We start from the raw sequence: 18,416 nt of genomic DNA, 5'->3' as shown, positions 1-18,416 counted from the left end.
GCTGTGAAGAGCTGGAGCCACTTACTTTGGGACGGTGATCCTGGAGTGTGTCATCTCTACCCAGATTTCCCTAAACGGACGTTTTTCTTCTGACCCAGTGAGGAAGGATGCAGACATTGTGGGACAGGTGGGATGGCAAAAGACATTATGCAAACAGAGCAAGCCTTGAGGGGGGGCAGGATAGGTGGGGACACCAAGTGATAAATCTTCCTCACCCCAGCCTGTATGCTGGATATCCAAAAGTTACCTGCTTTCCCCTTAGCTGAGCATTAAAATATCCCAGTTGGAGTCTGGATGTAAAGGAAGAGAGGTGATCACCTCCTTCACTATCCAGGTTTCTCAAAGAGAAACTGAGCAGAAAAAAAAAATCTGCCAAGTGTGACGAGACACCAACCCAAAATGCAGCAGACGCCAGCCACAAGTCAGCACGTAAAACAAAGCGTGGTTACCTCCTGATCACCAGCGGCCGCTTCGTTCCTGATTTGGGAACGAAGGAGGGAAAGGAAGGGACGCGGAGCGGGAGGCAGAGGGTGAACAAAGCCGGAGCGGGCAAGGCCAGAGGGGTGCGACCGGCCGGCCTCGCTGGGCCCGGCCGCCCCACGGCAGCACAGGGCGGGCTGGGAGCGACCAGCGGGCCAGACTGGGGCGCGGGGGCCGCCGCGTCGGGCGCTTGGAGGCTCCTCCGGCACCTGCCGCTGCTCCGTGGCCAGCGCGGCGGCCCCGGCCCGGTCCCAGCGGTGCGGGCGGGAGGAGCCCAGGCCATCGTCGCGGCCCGGCTGCCGCCCGGTGGGGTCGGGCCACCCCGGGGCCACTACGGCGCCGTCCAGCAGCAGCAGCAGCAGGGGCAGGTCGGTGCCTCTCCCGGGCGGCGCAGCCAAGCGGCGGGGTCGTCCCGGGGGAGCCACGGCCAGGCGGGTCCCGGAGTCGGCGGCTGGAGCTGCAGGCCGGGGCAGAGCCGCTGGTGAGGGCGCCGGGCCGCGGCGGAGCGGCCACCGTGGGGCGGGCAGGGCCCGCGCCGGGCCGGCCACCACGGCGCCCCGGGGCTCACGCGTACCTGTGCCTCCACTGCGCCTTCTGAGCGGGCCTCTTCGGACCGCGAGTCGCCAGAGCATCCTGCCGCAGCTCCCAGGAGAGCGGCCAGCCCCTGCCTTGCAAACAAACAGCCCGGTCATTCACCAGCCCGGCAAAGAAACACCCTCGAGCTATCCGAGGCATTAAACATCGCAAGCCAGGGCTGTTTCTCTGGAACGGGTTAAGTGGTCAGGTCCCCTCCCTCTAGGCCACAGCAGGACGCCTGCTCGGTGAGCACTGCAGTGACAGACCTAAGCCCACAGCCTGGATTTGTGTGTCCCAGGGCGTGTCGGACTCCAGCCCCTGCAGCAGTGATGGGACAGAGATGGGTGACAGCAAGCACAGGGTACTCTGCACCTAGTGCTGCAGTCCTCAGAAAGCAGCTGGAAGGATCGCAGAGTGCGTGTTGAACATTGCAGACAGGGAAGCTGTGGCCAGGGGAGCTGGCAGGCATCGAGAGCATCTTAGTCTCTTCTCTAAAGAGACCCCACGTGCCACGGAGCACAAGATCTCACAGGATGCCTGCTGTGCACACTAAGCCTGTTCCATTTAATAATAAGCCTGAGCTGCCCGAGAACGGAAGTGCAACTGTGAGCGCAAAAGTGAGAGCACAGAGGAGGATCCCCAGGTTCGAATGTGTCTAAGATTAGCATTACTAGATTTCCCCCCTTCTTCCTTCCCTCAAAGAGCATCTTTCTTATACAGGACCGAGTAGGCACCTAGGGCAACAGACGGAAGCATCTTCCAGAACTCCTTGTTCACCTTGAGCAGGATACCTGCTAGGAGGATCCCAGGCATGCAGAGCTCGTCTCCACAGCTTGATCTGCATGTCCCAAGAACGGCGGCTATATTTCTTATACTTGTTCGGAGTTTGAGGGTGCACTCCTGGCTGCCGAGCAGCCCTAAGAGCAAAGCACAATATCATCAGCAATTAGGAACCTCCTTAAAACCCTCTCATCTTGCAGCAAGTCTCCTCATTCCCCCCAAATGCCAGAAAGTCATGGAGAAACACCCAGCTGCCCCTCAGGCAGGAGGCTGCTAGAGCACTGGGATCACCCCCCCAGGTCTCAAGATATGAAAAGGCAGTGAAGTCACTCTAAAGGGCTGTCACACCGGCATTGCAGGCACTTCTCCCAAGTAATATCTACGGCTGGCCAGAATCCGGGTTGTGGGAAGTTTAGTAGGCCCAGGAACTGCCTCACTTGGGGACCTGCTGACAGAAGAGCTGGTAGCCCACAGTGTTCTTCCCATAGTCAATCTGCTTCTGCCTCCTTCGCAGGACGATCTCGTCTCTCTCGACGTCCGACCTGGGAAAGGAACGGCCAGCGCTAGGGCACGGCAGGGCGGGCCCCGGTGCCGCAGCTCCACGGTGCGAGCACTGACCTGGACGCCGAGCAGGATCCTTGCGGGATGCCTGTCCTCGTCCCGACGCCAACACTGATCATGTTTGCACCAGGGGGAAGAGACCCCGACGAGAAGACCCGCCCCGGGTGAGAGGAAATTATTCGGCTGAAGAAGCCCTGCAAATAAAGCAGTTCATTACTGAAGCCCTGGGGGAAGCGCCGGTCTCCAGGCAGCAGAGCCGCCACTGTCCCGTGCGGCGGTTGGGACCGCTCTGGCCCTCACAGCCGCCCGAGAGCCGTTTCGCCGGGGTCGAGCACGACTCTACACGCGGGGAGCCGCACGGGCTCCGGGCGGGCCGGCCCGCGTCGCCGGGGGGGGGGAAAGGGGCTGTGCCGCCGCCACGACGGCCCAGGGCAGCGACCGAGACGCGGCTGCGCCCCAGCCCTCCTAGGGGCTGCGGGGGGCCCCGGGGACCGGCCCCGAGGGGAGAGTCGCGGAGCCGCCTGGGGGCGCCCTCCCTCCGGCCGCAGCGGCACCCACCGAGCACCGTCCCCTGCCGCGCGGGCGGAGCCTCGCTTTAACCGCCGCGGGCCACGCCTCCCCGCGAGCCGGGCCGTGATTGGCCGAGCCTCCCGTGCCCGCCCAATGCCTGGCAAGCGCTGGGCCCCGCCCACCAGGCCCGCCTCCTCCTTCAGGACTCGCTGTGCTCGAGCCCCGGGCACCTCCCCCGCCGTCCCGATTGGCCGCTGTTGGCGGCGGGCGCTGCGATTGGCCGGCGGGGGCGGCGGGTGGGCGCCGCCGCGTTCTGTTTACATTCAAGCGCGGCGGCGGCATGGCGGCGGCCGGGGCGGCGCGGCCCCCGGGAGGGCAGGGTCCCCGCTCGCGCCGCGGCCCGCGCGCCGGCGGGCTGGTGCCCAGCCTCAGCCTCGGCCTCAGCCTGCTGCCGGAGGCCGCCCGCTCGCCGCCCGGCAGCCCCGCCCGCCCGCGCACGCCGCTCGCCGACCTGGTGCGCGGCTTCCGCCGGCTCAGCACGGTGCCCGGGTGAGGGCCGGGCGCGGGCGCGGGCGCGGGGCCGGGCGGGGGCCCGCGGCCGCGCTGACCGGGCCGTGCCTTGCAGGGCCTCCCCCACGCGCCGCCTGGAGCTGTCGGGTCTCAGCGCCGCCGACTCGCCCCCCTTCGGTGCCGCCGCGTCGCCCGGCGGCGGTAAGTGCGGGGCCGGGGCCCGGCGGGGCTCGCCCGGTGCGGGGCCGCCTGCCCGGGCCGCCGCCTCACCGCGCTCTCTCTCCCGCAGGCTGGGCGGACTCCCCCGGGGCGCGGGACGGCCCGTAAGTCGGGGTGTGGGGGGTGTGGGGGGGGAGGCGGCCCCTGCCCGCCGAGCCGGGGCAGCGCTGCCGCGGGGCAGCTCGGTCGGGCCTGCCCGCCCCCGCCTGCAGCCCGGCTACCGACGAGCCCGCAGCTCGCTCTGGGCAGCGGCAGCACCGCGCTCCTCCAAGCAATCACTTCTGAGCCTGACGAGCATGGGCCGGTTGTCAGTAGGATTTCTCCCCCCCCCCCCCACCCCTTTTTTGTGGTAACTATTCGCTGTGCCGATTACGAGGAGCTGGGAGGGTGTATGTACCCCGGGAAGGTTTGCTTTCTGTGTTCTGTTTCCTCTGTGCTTCTGTAAAAAATGGTTGTTAATGCATAGCCATTTGAGTGGACTCTGTAAGGCAGTTTAATGAACCCTTCCAAGCTTATTCTTCTAAGTACATGGCTTGTTTGCTCAGGATTTTAGTCATTGACATATGCATCTTTCTGGCCCCAACACTAGCCAGAAATAATTTCTACTGTCTTTCAAGTGATATGCTGCTGTTGCTTTTTTAAGAGACTCATGGTACTTCTTAGACAACTGGCTTACATTTTGTAAAAAGGAAACCACTGCTTCTCCAGCAGCTTCAGGGAAAAGACTGAGATTTAAATGGGACACAGAAATTGCATTTACCCTAGTTAGGGCAGTATTCCACATTAACAGGTGAAATGAAATACATTCTGCATGCAGCTGCCTGTTGAAAATCTGACTGGCAATCTTCCTCCCTGCAGAGTGCCACAGAAGCAGCATGTAAGACCCTTCCTGGTAAGCAGTTCCTCTTCACTGGAAGAAGGGCTACCACACCTGTGAGGGGACAGCCAAAAGGAAGGCAATGTTTATGAGGAGTTTGAGTACTGGGCTGTTGGCTGCAGTTCTCAGGATCTGCAGCGAGTGCTTCTTGTCCATTTTAGCCCCAGGTGCTGTGCTCTACACCAAGTTTCAAAGATGCCGCACACCAAGGCCATGGGGAGACTGATAGCCCCACAAAGGTGAGTTTGCTTTCAGGCAGGTAAAGGACAGAGTGGATGTTTAGTGGTAGCCTGAAACTGCTCAGTACAGGAACCAGAATCTGGGAGGGGGGCAAACCTCTGGGTTCTGCAAATCCCTCTAGCCGTTTGGGAGGGGCATCCGTTATGCAGGGATTTGTGCCTACTTACGACCATTGTGAGTTCTCTTATATAGGCACTGGGGCTGAGGGATGTTGGCTTTCAGCGTTACTGAAGTGCTTCAGGCCTTTCTCCTCCTCCTTTTCAGGAGAGTAGCTGGTTTAAGTACTCAGGTTGGCATGTACCTCAAGCCCTGCTGTTTCAGAAGAAAGGCCCAGACCCTCTGACCCACTTCACTCCTCCACTTGTGAGTTCATGCTTCGGTCTCTCAGCAGGGTGCTGAGGCAATAGTACCAGAGTAGCCCAAGCCTGGGTCAGGAAGGTCTGACCTTGCCACTATGGGGAGAGAACAGGGCACTGTCTGCTATTTGTCTGAAGAAATTTCCAGTAGGAAACTGGAAACTGCAGCAATGTCTATGTACATGTATATCAATGTATAGTGGTTTTGTGATGGAGCAGCTAGTGAATTTTGCTATGGACCAGCCATAGCTAATGCTCAAAGGGATTAACCTGCTCAGCCATGCCAAGAAAGCTTCATTGTCTGCAATTACTTTTGCTCAGCAGTAGCAGAACAAGTGTGAAAGTTGAGCAGTGCTATAGGGCCATATAGGGTATAACCGTTTTCTATGCCCCTGGAAGGACACAGGGAGCTTGCTGTCTGAGATGAAAGATCTGGGCAGTCCGATTGCTGTCACAGGATCTCATGCACAGAGAGTATCGGGGAGCCTGAGTGGTTCTGCAGAGCTGTTTCCTGATGAACAAGAAGAGATGGAGGTAAGCAGGGAGGTAAGTACAGTAGCTTATGCTTCATGGTGTGACTTGCTGGGTGGGGAAGTAAGCATTGCACAGTTTTTGTTGGGCTGAATTGCCAGGTTACCACGATACCATATGCATTAGAGAGCATTTCTGCTGTTCTGCTGAGGTTGTTACCGGGCAGCTTTAATAGCTGCTATTTAGAGGAAGTTCTGGGACCCTGTGTAGCAGATAGAAGGTGTAGACCTACCTCTCTTCCATGTGTGGGGAAATGCAGTTGACTGAGACATGTAGAACAACCTTCCTGGATATATGGCAATTTTCTCAAATGCATTCTGCTTTCTCACTTGAAATCAGCCATGGATGCAAATGCTCACAGGTTACCCTTGCTTGTGGCAACTGCCTGTGAGCTCTGCTGGTGTTTAATGATCGCTGTGCTTTTCACCTTTCCTTCATCTCCCACTCCTTCCCTACTCATCAGAAGCTGGTAACTGGGGATTTGTCTTCCAGCATGGCTGTCTTGCTCTCTGGACCTCTCCTCACCCAGGACATCAATATCAGTGAGGTGAGTGCATTACCTTACAAATGTGTAATGGGGAAGGGCCTAGACAGGGCCCAGGATTTGAGGCAACAGCTTTTGCTTGTAGTCAGTTGTTTGGATTTGCATCATTTGGCATCCGCTCATTGTCATGGCAAGGGCAGCTATTTTACCTCTAGTTTGACAGGACTCTGTAGGAGGGACCTGCATAATCCCACTGCAGGGTTGACAGTGCTGCTCTCCCAATGTGCTCCGTGACTTGTTTTCCTGCTCTGGGCCAGGTCTCCATGAACAGAAGCCGTCTGTACCGTTCTCCTTCGATGCCAGAGAATTTGAACAGGCCAGTACTGAAACGAATAGTAAAGTGCCAGGATAATGAAACTCCAGTAAAGGTGAAACGGAGGTGCAGCCGAGCCCATAATGAGCCAGAGGGGGTAAGGGAGCTAGCTGTGGACATCAACCTTCTCTATTTATACTGTGGTATTTAAGTCTGGTCCCTCCCCTTAAATTTCTCTGCAATTAGAAGCAGCACCATCTGCGTCTGCACAGACAAACAAAAACCCTCTCAGGCAGCGTGTTCTGGGGATAGCCCAGGCTGCAGGTGAAAGCCTGAGACTCTGCCCAGGGCTGCCCATCAGACACTGTAGAGCTGCAGTACTTGCATGCTGTGGACAATTGCCGATGGTGGTTTTGTTGCAGGGTGTGACCCTGAAGAAGACAGCTTCACTCTCCAACATGGACATCATCAAAATCCTAGATCAGGACAATGGTCTCAGACAGCTCATCGGGGACTTCTCCAAAGTAAGTGTCTGCTGTAGCCCCCTGATCTCAGACAGGGCAACTGAGAGGAAGAGCTGCCAGAGACTTGGTTTGTAGAGCTGAATGATTTTCCCAGTTGCCCTGCAGCAGGATGAAAACGTGAAAGGAATTGATTTGGTCCCTCCGTGAAGCAAATTTGTATTCAAATGAAGTACCTGTTGCCATATGGGGGCATAAGGAAGAAGATGGTGGTTCCAAGCAAACTCAAATTACATGTTCAGATACACATTTATGGGTCTTTTGGGAGGGAACAGCTGCTCCAGATATCAATGCTGAGGCCCTAATGGGCTTTAAGGACAAGGAGCATGGCAGTAATTGCTTTTCTGAGCTGTTATTGCTGTCTTCTCAGGTGTATGCACTACCAACAGTGACAGGACAGCACCAAGATCTGCGTTACATCACTCCAGAGACTGTGAGCAATGGTCTTTCCTCCTGTCCGCTCCCTGTGGGACTGGGTGTCCTTCTTGCCATACGTAAACATGCTGCCCAATTGCTTCTTTGCCTTCCTCACTAGTATGCTTCAATATCCGGGGAGTTTAGTAAGGCCTGGTGCTCTGTCACTTGTGTAGCCCTTCTGCTCTTTCTGGATGCTGGCTAAGGCCATGGGTGTATTTATATTAAACCTAGTGAAATGGCCCTTTCCCAGACAGTTCTTACTCTGCAGCCAGAGCACTCTGTCTTGGCCGTGCCCTCCCAACCCCTCTTTTCTTTTCCACCGTTACAACTCTATGAAAATATATTATGTTTTACAGGTGGCTGCTCTGCTCTCTGGGCAGTTTCAAAGCCTGATTGACAAGTTCTACATCCTTGACTGCCGCTACCCTTATGAGTATAAGGGGGGGCACATCAAGGTGAGGGAGCTGGGTAAGCCATGGTGGGAGGGGAAGGAGAATGGGTGGAGAGGCTTAAAGAGATGAAGCAAGATCACAGGAGGCAGCAGCATGACTGTGGTATTAAATGTGTTTGTCATAGCAGGCTGTTGGCTACGGTGATGTTGCTAAGCGCTGATGGCTGTCTTCCCCATGCAGGGAGCTGTTAACTTTCACAGGCAGGAAGACATCTTTGAATTCTTCCTGAAGAAGCCTCTCCTCCCTTCTGTGCCACAGAAACGCCTGATCCTTGTGTTCCACTGTGAATTCTCCTCTGAGAGGGGCCCCAAGATGTGAGCTCTAACCTTGACTATTTCTTGTGGGTGGGAAGAAAGTGCCTTTAGCAAAAATAATCGTTCGTGCTGAGATGTAACTCCTTCCCTGGCTGACTGCTCCCTTCTTGGCATTCAAAGGTGCCGCTATCTTAGGGAAGAAGATCGTGCCATGAATGAGTATCCTGCACTGCATTATCCTGAGCTGTATGTCCTGAAGGGAGGCTATAAGGAATTTTTCCCTGAGTACAAGGTAATGGCAGGACCTCTGGGCAAGAGGTAGAGATTGGAGAAAATACCATGAGAATACCCTGGCATGGTACAGCCATCTACTCAGTGCCTATCTGTTATGGACGTGTATAGAGAGCTGGCAAACATGGACCGATATTTCTCTGGAGTCTAGCAGCTTGTGGCATCTTTGTATCTAACAGCCCTCAGTAGGACTGTCTTCCATAAATGTTTCCACCTTACTTTTTCAAACCAATGTGAATTTCCAATATTCATACTGCCCCATAACTGACTTCCTGAGCTTAGCTGTATCTTGTGTGTTCTGAACACCTGCTTTCTTTTGGTGTCTACAGTATTGTACTGGGGGTCTGTGTAGTTCTCCTGTTCATGCTCTCCAAGACACTCAGGGGTCTTCTAGACCTCTGACAGGCCTCCCTCAGACATTTCTTCTTGACTGAAGAATCTCAGCATATTCAACTCTTCCTTGCCAGGAAACCACTTCATGCTTTTGATCACCTGTGCCACCTTCTCTGTACCCTTTCCAACTCTGTTACATTCTTGGAGAGGGAGGGCCCAGGAGGACTTTATACAGTTGCATAATGATCTTTTCTGTTTTGTTGTTTATTCTTCATATTTGATTAGGTTTTCGTTTTGGTTTTGGCCATTACTGAGCTTATGAGAACTGATATCATAATAGACCATTTTGTGAAACTCCCAAGACCTTCCACGTGAATAGTATGTGCAAAACCAATCGTTGTTCATGCAAAGCTAGGATTGTTTTCACCCTATAAGAGTTGAGGTAGCTAAAGATACTCATGGAGTCCCTGACTCCTAGTTTGTTTCACAGAATAGTTGAGGTTGCAAGAGACATCTAGTCCAACCCTCCTGCTGAAAGCAGGATCAGCTACAGCAGGTTGCCCAGGACTGTGTCCAGTCAAGTTTTGAATATCTCCAAGGCTGGAGACTCCACAACCTCTCTGGGCAACCTGTTGCAGTGTTCATCTTATTTTTTCTCTTATGTTCAGATGAAATTTCCTGTGTTCCAATTTGTGCTCATTGCCTCTTGTCCGTTCACTGGATGCAACTGAGAAGAGTCTGCCTCAATCTTCTTTACATCCTCCCATCAGATATTTAAATGCATTGATAAGATTTGCCCTCAGTCTTCTCTTCTCCAGGCTAAACAATCCCAGCTCTCTCAGCCTCTCCTCATATGAGAGATGCTCCAGTCCCTTAATCATCTTTGTGGCCCTTCACTGGGCTTGCCCCAGTAAGTCCATGTCTCTCTTGTACTGGTGAGCCCAGCACTGGACCCAGCACTCCAGCCTGGGTCTGGTCTCACCACTGCTGAGTAGGGGGGAAGGATCACCTTCCTCCACCTGCTGGCAATGCTCTTCCTAGTGCAGCCCAGGATACCGTTGGCCTTATTCACTGCAAGGGCACATTTCTGGTCCGTGTTCAACTTGGTGTCCATCAGGACCCGCAGGACTGTCTCTGCAAGGCTGCTTTCCAGCTGGTCACCCAGCCTTTACTGGTGCATGGGGTTATTCCTCCCCAGGTGCAGGGATCTGCAATTCCCTTTATAACGTTATCTGCAATTCCCTATATAACTTTATGAGGCTCCTCTCTGCCCATTTCTCCAGCCTGTAGAGGTCCCTCTGAATAGCAGTGCAACCAGTTTGGTGTATCAGCCACTACTCCCACTTCTGTATCAGCTACAAACTTGTTGAGAGTGCACTTTGCCCCATCATCCAGGTCATTAACAAAGATGTTAAACGGTACTGGATGCAATATTGACCCCTGAAGTACACCACTAGTGACTGGCCTCAAGCTGGACTTCATGCTGCTGATCACAACTCTGAGCCTGGCAGCTCAGTCAGTTTTCAGTCCACTTCATTGTCTACTTATCTAGCCTGTACCTCATCAGCTCGTCTGTGAAGACGTTATGGGAGGCAGTGTTGAAAGCCTTTCTAAAGTGGAGATAAACATCATCCACTGCTCTCCCCTCATTCACCAAGCCAGTCATTTCATCATAAAAGGCTATCATGTTGGTTAAGCACAATTTCCCCTTTTTGAATCCATGCTTACTACTCTAGATCACCTTCATATGTCTGCAAATGCTTTCAAAGGTTAGTTGCTCCATTACCTTCCCAGGGATCGAGGTGAGGCTGACCAACCAGTTCTCCAGATTGTCCTTCTTGAAGATGACTGACACTTGTTTTCTTCCGGTCCTGAGGAACTTCTCCCAGTCACCACAACCTTTTAAAGATAATTAAGAGTGGTGTTGCAATGATATCAGTCAGCTCCCTCAGCGCTCATGGGTGTATCCCATCAGATCCCATGGATTTGTGTGCATCCAATGTAAGTGTTCTCTAACCTGATCCTCCTCCTGTATCAGAGAATGGACTGTGCCCCTGTCTCACCTGTAGGTCCTGGCTATCAGATAAATCCTGATTCTGCCCACAGTGAGAACATACTGGCTCCTGTGATAAAATCTCTGGTTGTATCTGTCTGGCATCCCCCAGTGCTAACCACTGAACATCATGCATTTTGCCTTCATTCCTCAGGATCTGTGTGAACCCCAGAGCTACTGCCCAATGCACCATCAGGATTTCAAAGCAGAGCTGATGAAATTCCGCACCAAGAGCAAGTCATGGAATGTGGAACGGAGGAAGCGTGACCAGATCACTCGCCTCATGAAACTGTGAGCACCAAAGCAACACCTGGAGTGGAAGCTTCTTAAAAGGGCTCTGTCTTCCAGAATAAAGCTATGGTTGCTGAAGATGGCCAGACTGTAAAGGTGAAAGAAAGGAGCCTTGTCCTGTTAAGACTGCTAGGACAAATGAGATCTGTTTAAAAAAATCTTGACATTGCCTCTGAGAGACACTGGCTGAACATTAAGCCATAAATAAAAGGCTGTAGTGTAACTGCCTGGAGAAAGAACAGGCTTTGTTCACTAAAGACTGAGCCAGCTGCTAGGCTTTCTTGCCTAAAGGCTGCAAGCCAGTGTATGTCATGGGTTGGGCTCTCACCCCTCCTGCTCCAGACAGGAGTCTCCATGTTCCCGTTTAATATTAATGTAGATTTTTGTTGTTAGTTGTCACTTACAACTGGAATAATAAACAGCTAGAACAGACCAAAGTGTTTTAGCACTGGTCCTTCCTCCCTGTGGCAATTCAGTGTTAAGAAAGCTAAGCATGCAGGTGCTTCTGGCTATCTACAATGATGATTTCTCAGCCAAGCACCAGCCAGGATCAGGTATGCCCAGCAAGTGAGTCTCCAGCAACTGCCTCCATTAAAGATCAACAGTGAGAGTCTATTATGTTTTATTGATATGTCAGCCATGGTCTTCCCAAGCAGCAGCTATTAAACCACAACTACAAGTAATTCTTGAATATTGGCTCACTGTAATTGAATTGCTGGTATCGCCATTTAGACTCTTTGGGGTGGGGAATGACAAGGCTGAAACTCTGATAGCTTTACATATATAGCACCAGCCAGTAGATGAGGTTGGCAGATAGCTTTCTGTAGGAGAAAGCTGCTCAAATTGTCCCTGTAGATGTTTTTACAGCCTTCTATGGAGCAGCTAAGGGTGGCTGTTTTCAGAGACAGACCAAGGCTAGAGGAAGCTCTATCTTGCCTCTTCTAACGCCCCAAAGGTTTGCAATGGGCACTGAGAATGTGTGTAATAAGAGAACAGACTTAGTTTTGTGACCCCTGAAGTTAAAATATTACCAAGCTAAAGAAATATTGATGCTAACTGAGGGTTAATCATCATACAGTAGCAGCTTGTATGTTCTGCTTTATAGCCAAGTTACTTCTCACCACAGAGCTCACAACTACAATTTAAAAAGGCACAAAATGGAGGCAATGATAGCAGAGGATAAAAAGAAGCAAATATTGCTCTTCTGTTAAAATTTAGTTAGGTGCTAAAGAAAAAAAAATTGTAATCTACGAGCCATTTGTTCTGCTGGTATCTTTTAACTTTCTCCTGCCCCAAAGAGAAACACTTTTGAGCCATGAATCTTCAGAAGATAGGTCTGTATTCACTTATCAGCTCTTGCCTAGCAAAATCCATCTGAGAGGAGAAGAGCCCTAAGATCTTGTTCAGTGGTAAAAGAGAATCACCTTTTCCGTGCATCTCTGGAGATGGTAGGAATAAACACAGCACTGTTCCTAGCAGTATTTTCTTCACGCCACTTTGTGCAGGCTTGTCTTTAAGGGGTGAGGTGACTGACAGAGCTGCCTTTCTCTGGCTGTGTACCCAGTGGGGCTTTGCCCAGGGCTCCCAGGCACAGTACGGGGAAGGGACCCACAAGATGGCACTCCTGCAGCACTGCTGGGGACCACGGCCACGCTATGGCACAGCAACTGCTCTTCCAACACATCTCACTGCTAGCGAAAGGGAGAGGAAATTAGGACAGGTGTCTCCTGAGAGATGTCACAAACTGCAGAGCCCAGCAGAATATCTAATGTTCCTGAGCCTTACCCCCCATCACCAGGGCATTATGTGAGCTGCAGACTCCAGTACAGGAACTATACCCTGCATATATGTGATCGAGTAGAGATAGCTCTGTACTCCTTTGTGGTACTGCTTTGTGTTACTCCTAGCTATCCTGCCTTCCCAACTCTGTGACCACCCAGTGAGCAGGGCTCTCACCTGGGGCTCTAGCTGGGATGTCATCTTCCATTTTATTACAAATTACCTAGATCTTTGAGTAAAAGAGATGCATGAGCATACTAGTGATAGAGCTCCTTTAAAGCCTCTCTGAGTGGAGCACAGTGAAGTAGCTTCCTGGGCTGCCAACACTATCTTGCTGATAGTTCTTAGGGCTAGTAATTAGCTGCATGCTTTAAAAAAAAATGGGAAGGAAGAATTAAAAGAGAGGTTTTTTTGGAGGGAAAGCAAAGAAATTGGAAATCCTGGAAACCTTGTTGCCAGGGGCAGGACTAGTAGAAAAAGCTTTGTCCATCTGGACACAGCAGCTCTATGTTGTGGTTCAAAGTCCTGCCATGTGGGAGCGGCTCGTACCTGGGTCTTTCCTGGTAGTCTCTAAAGCACCTAATACTGCTGATAAGATGCAAAGTAAACATCAGCCCCTGTGCTGCTGCCCTGCCATGGGCCCATCTCTGTTACAACCAAAGAGGTGAAAATGTGCAGGAGTGATTAAAATAAAACCCTGCTGTAAACAGCTGGAGCCTGCTGCCTCCAGTGCTGTCTTCCACCTGCGGTGAGGGTGGCAGCAGGGAGAGACTGATTTTTACTGGCTAACGTGCCTGGGGGTCTTCTGTCTCACGGGTCTGAATGAATGGAAACCAAGTCCATTTCACTACTGTAAGCAGCTTGTAGGGCTGCTACTGAATCAAGGGGAAATAGCCCCTAATACATATTCTGTCACTTCATTTCATTGCATCTGTTCAGGTACCTTGCCAGCTTACAGAAACAGTAAAATTTTGTTCTCAGTTCCATTATTTTTCTGTCTGCTATCACGTTCAGTACAGCCTGTGCCTCTGAACAGCTGCTGCCCCTAAGGCACCGCAGCATGTGCCTCGATCTGTCTTGCCACTGCCACATTCACTGTCCTGCATGCTAATTTAGCTTCACTTCAGGCAAGGAGAGAGCAAGTAGCTGCTTTGACAATATGCATCCTCAATATACCAGGATCAAAACAACAATCCAGCATTTGCAGGGCTCATAGTACATCACTTAAATGTCTTTGAATCAAAATCTAGTAGAATGTGTTATTAAGACTAAATCTGGGCTGAGGTTGCTACTTGTTCTATGTTTTTGTCTCTGAAAAAATAAGGCTTAAGGTAGTACAACAGTGTTGTTAGAAGGAACTTGTGCTTTCTTTTTAAGAAAGATTTTGGGATTCCCCTTACAAATAGTTTTCCTTCTGAGCTGCTCATGACTTAGGTTGCTTCAGAATCTCTCAGGCAAGCATGTGCACACTAACCATGCCATTAGACAAGTAGGCAGGAGGGGACTTACGGAGTATCCAGTCCAAAGCCTGCTCTAGGTGGTACTATCACCAACACTAGAGCAGGTCAGCTGTCCTAAAGTCCTAAAAAGTGCTCAAGGATGGAGACTCCAACATTTCTCTGGATAACCTATTCTAGCATTGCACCAACTTCTTAGGGAAAAAGCTTTTCCCAGTGTCCCGTCTGAATCACTCAAGCTACCCCTTGTGGTCATTACCACTTGCTATGTCATCTGCCATTACCAGCAAGAGTTTGGCTTTTTCGTCTTTATAAATCACCTTCAAGTAGCTGTAGGCTGCTAATAGATATGGGCTCTAAGCCTCCTCTTTGCCATCCAAACATGCCCAGCTCCATTAACCTCTCTTTGCAGGGTCATATGCTACCATCTTGGTAGCCTTCCACTGGACCCTCCCTAGTTCCTCCCTATCCCCCTTGAACCTGGTGGGTAGGAAACTGTACACAATATTTCCAGGTGCGGCTTCACCAGCGCAAAGCAGAAGGGAATAACTTTCCTCAGTTCTCTGGCCATGCTCTTCCTAATATAGTGTAGTATGTGGTTTGTCTTACTCAGGATGAGATCGCACTGGTGCAACTTCCAAGTCCTTTGCAGTAGGGCTGCTTCTCAGCCAGTCAGTTCCCAGCCAGTATGGATGCATGGGATCATTCTGCCCTGTTGCAGAATTTCAAGCTCCTTCCTGAAATTCACAAGTCTCTGTTGGCCCAGCCCTCAAACTTCTCAAAGTCTCTCCACATTGAAGCTCTGTTATTCAGCACATCAATCACTCCCCGCTAAATTAATATCACTGTAAATTTGCTAGTTCCCGTTTCCTGTGGGATGACTTAAGGAGAGTTATTCCCACCAAAGATGTAGTCTATCCATTGAGATATATAACTTCGTAGCTATTCAGACAGACACCTAAATGTCTCAGTCTTCCTGTTGTGAACCACACTGAGGCTAAAATACAGGACCAGCTTTGAATGCTTTAATTATAGGAACAAAACAACAGAACTGTTGGAGCCAAAAGTGGACAAATACCACAGATACTGAAGCAAAAAAGAAAACTGTAGTTAGCCGCTTTGGATGGCAAGTCCCTGAACTTTCTTTGGCAATGAGCAGCCGGAGCTGTTCAGGGCACTAGCACTCATGTTAGGAAATGAAAAAGGTTTTGTTTGGTTTTCTATGAATATAGACATTAACTTCTGCTGGCCTGTTTGCTTTAGGTTAATGTTTCCATAGTGTACAGGTGTTAATGTGAGTTGTGAGTGTCTGCTGTCTGTCTCTAGCCCTGTAAAGAGCGGAGTGTGGTGCTGTAAATATTAGCCCAGTCAGAGAAGTGTTTGCACAGCCTTCCTCTATGCTTTCTCCAGCAGTAGTATGCCTTACAAATGGCCCAGGATCAGCTGTCTGAGTCTCAGCATCTTCTGCTCACTGATGAGCAGAGGCTGCATTGCTCAGTGACAAGTTCTGGTTTCGACTCAAAAGGGTTGTAGTGATCAAATCCCACAAAATACAGCAAAAGTGCCAATATGCTATAATCTTCAGAAGATGAGCACTATACTAAATAAAATAAGGTAAAACTAAGTAATATTAGCACATACTAGCACATATTGCAAACAAAATGCTTGTTTGGTCAAACCCATTCTTCCCTGGCTGTGGCAGTCCCAGATGTAGGGAAGAAATGCCTGGTACATCACTGAAATTGCTGCACGCTTTAATACAGTGGTATACAGTCATTTCAGAGGGAGACTAAAGATATGTGCTCTCATTTGATCCAAATGAGCTCCCCAGTGTCCATTGCTGTTGAGCTGAACAGAAGAGGGAAGTGAAACAACATCCTCCTGCAGATTTTGTGGGGATCTTCCCAACTGCAGAGAGGAGCAACTAAGGAGAAAACAGCACTGGCACGTTGAATGGACTTGGTCCACAGAGGAGTCTGCCTGCACCTCACACACAGTCTAAAATAAGATGAAACATAGATATGGACTGCCATGTGTCCAAACGTGCTGAATGAGTTCTTACTATAATAGATGACAAACTTTCACATACTGTATCAAGTCCTTCATAGCTTGGAAGCAGTCTGAGGAAGATGAACTGTGGTAGCTCCAATGAACTTCAAGAAAAACACAAAGGCCTGGCTGGGATTCTCTTAGTAAAAGTCTGGAGTAGCATAGAAACTGAGTTGTACTCACCATTTAGTGTCCTATTAATCAGATGTCCATCTGGGCCGCTCCGTTGAACCCAAAGAACACCATCATTGTCACTAGGACCCTTGTGAAGATTCTTGTTGCCACAGCAAGGCCAATGGAAGGCCTTTGTACACGTTGTGGTCCTGCCCTCTTGCGAGGTGTGGATCTTTTTGATGAACTGTACCGGAAGGGAAGCAAAAGGTAGGCAAGCTGTATGTCAGAGCTGCAAATTAATCCTCATAATGGTCAATAACATTGGAGTTGTCAGCCATCCTCTTACCTTTGCACATGAAAGAATTTGGCTGCCTTAGGATGAAAGTGGATCAACATCATTCTTTCCTTTTTGAGTCCAAAAATACACAGTGCAAAGCCCCTTCTCCCCAAGGTGAGACAGACCAACCCTTATTTATCTTCTCCCACCAAGCCAACATGATGTGTCATGGGAGAGGGGACTCTGAAAAGGCATGGGGCAGGGGGGTTGGAAAGCAGAAAGGTTCCAATATCAGTAGTCAAGAGCCAACTGTCTAAGTTGCACTAGTCAGCAATGGAAGCCAAGACGTGACAGGAATTAACTAACCTGTCTACAAAAGGAAGTGAAAGTGAAGAAAAATGAGAGACTGAACCCAGCAGGGGAAGTTCGAGATTTTTAGCCACATTTTTGGAGGTGCTGTTTGTAGGAAGAGGAAAACAAATGCAGTATTAAAGACAGTATAAGGGAAAAAGTCTTTCGCTTTAAGTGCCTGCAGTGTCCACACACTTACAGGCAACACGTGGACAAGCACTCAAAGTGGTATTAAGGCTAGGAAGATCAACTGCTGGTTTGCAGGATTAGTAATCAAATATCCTCCTTTACTCCAAAGCTTGGATATGTAATAATGTGACATGTATGCCAACAGAGTATCTACTGCCCTGGAGTGAATAACAACCCGAGGACTAGGATCCAAAATTTGTGGCTTTTACAGTCAACTCTGCTATCAGAGATTCACTGAATTACCTTGGACCAGTCATTGCTCTGTGTCCCCATTTAGCCAACTGTAAAACAAAGAGTATATTGATCTCTCAGTGGTTACATAACACTTAGCTTTATTAACCCCTTTTATTATGGAGCTGTGGACATACAAAGAGTTAATTTTATGCTAATGAATTTATTCTAATAGCTGCTATCCAAAATATCAGGAGCGTAATTAGTACTTCCCACTGGTAAGTCAGCTGGCTGACAGAAAAAAGTAGCAGGTATGCTGTGGGTTCATGTCCATACAGAGGATGAAATTATTTTTATTGGAATGCTTTTGGAGGCTCTGTACATGGGGTAGGTGCTACTATTTTCCATTAGAGGCTGTTGGATTGTAATCTGCATTACAAGGATCTGAGGATCCAGAATCATGAATAATTAAACAAAAATGAGAAGCAAACGAAGGCAGTAGCAAGAGGGGTAAGGGGAGGAATTGTGCAACATTGCACTGGTTGTGCTGCCTGCAGTGTACAGGGGTGAAAAGATAGTTCCTGTGACTGCTATAAAAGCAGTTAGCTCTCTTTGGCTTATGATTCTCAGCAGCAACAGTTAAAACCACACAACCTCTCTGAGGATGAAATAATTATGAAACAGGCAATGCAAACCTGATGCCTGGTCAGCCTGCACACAGCTGTCCTCTTCAGTCTCAATGCACATCCGTCAGGGAAGCATTTACCTGAGAGAATAAAAGCAGACAAAGATGGTTTGCTCCAGGAGTCAAAGAAGAACAAGTTCTGTCTTCACGGGTTGGAAGTTCACTAGAAGGGAACTGTGCAGCTCTGTATTAATGTTGGTGCTGGTTCTGTGAGATAACTGGTTGCCTGACCAGGACAGACTACAGAATGCTTCCCTCAGCTCTGCAGAAAGGACAGCCTATCACACAAATATGT

The 18,416-nt window shown here is 50.3% G+C and overlaps 2 protein-coding genes across 10 annotated transcripts; one reads left to right on the top strand and one right to left on the bottom strand.

Annotated features, from left to right (window-relative positions):
• Window positions 1-1,599: 1,599 nt before the first annotated feature.
• Window positions 1,600-2,578, bottom strand: LOC112994069 (oocyte-specific histone RNA stem-loop-binding protein 2-like). The gene is made up of 3 exons (XM_026118186.2): window positions 2,455-2,578; window positions 2,274-2,378; window positions 1,600-1,973 (listed from the first exon to the last, which is right to left on the bottom strand). The coding sequence occupies exons 1-3, from the start codon at window positions 2,514-2,516 to the stop codon at window positions 1,769-1,771; spliced, it is 372 nt and encodes a 123-aa protein (XP_025973971.2). The 5' UTR covers window positions 2,517-2,578; the 3' UTR covers window positions 1,600-1,768.
• CDC25C (cell division cycle 25C) lies at window positions 2,440-11,732 on the top strand. 9 transcript variants are annotated; one of them, XM_064521224.1, is made up of 15 exons: window positions 2,440-2,561; window positions 3,533-3,618; window positions 3,707-3,740; window positions 4,495-4,528; window positions 4,675-4,752; window positions 5,018-5,116; window positions 5,509-5,655; window positions 6,104-6,187; window positions 6,442-6,594; window positions 6,860-6,961; window positions 7,329-7,391; window positions 7,732-7,830; window positions 8,008-8,141; window positions 8,262-8,373; window positions 10,913-11,732. In XM_064521224.1, the coding sequence occupies exons 1-15, from the start codon at window positions 2,482-2,484 to the stop codon at window positions 11,051-11,053; spliced, it is 1,446 nt and encodes a 481-aa protein (XP_064377294.1). In that variant the 5' UTR covers window positions 2,440-2,481; the 3' UTR covers window positions 11,054-11,732. The 9 variants fall into 9 exon arrangements, with proteins under 9 accessions (XP_064377294.1, XP_064377295.1, XP_064377289.1 ...); XM_064521222.1 differs by lacking the exon at window positions 2,440-2,561 and adding an exon at window positions 3,199-3,456; XM_064521219.1 differs by lacking the exons at window positions 2,440-2,561; window positions 3,707-3,740 and adding an exon at window positions 3,046-3,456 and having other exon boundaries at window positions 5,509-5,643; window positions 6,107-6,187.
• Window positions 11,733-18,416: the final 6,684 nt, after the last annotated feature.

Source organism: Dromaius novaehollandiae, chromosome 15 (genome assembly GCF_036370855.1).
Source record: "Dromaius novaehollandiae isolate bDroNov1 chromosome 15, bDroNov1.hap1, whole genome shotgun sequence".
NCBI lineage: Eukaryota > Metazoa > Chordata > Aves > Casuariiformes > Dromaiidae > Dromaius > Dromaius novaehollandiae.
This window is presented reverse-complemented; position numbering and strand designations above follow the sequence as displayed.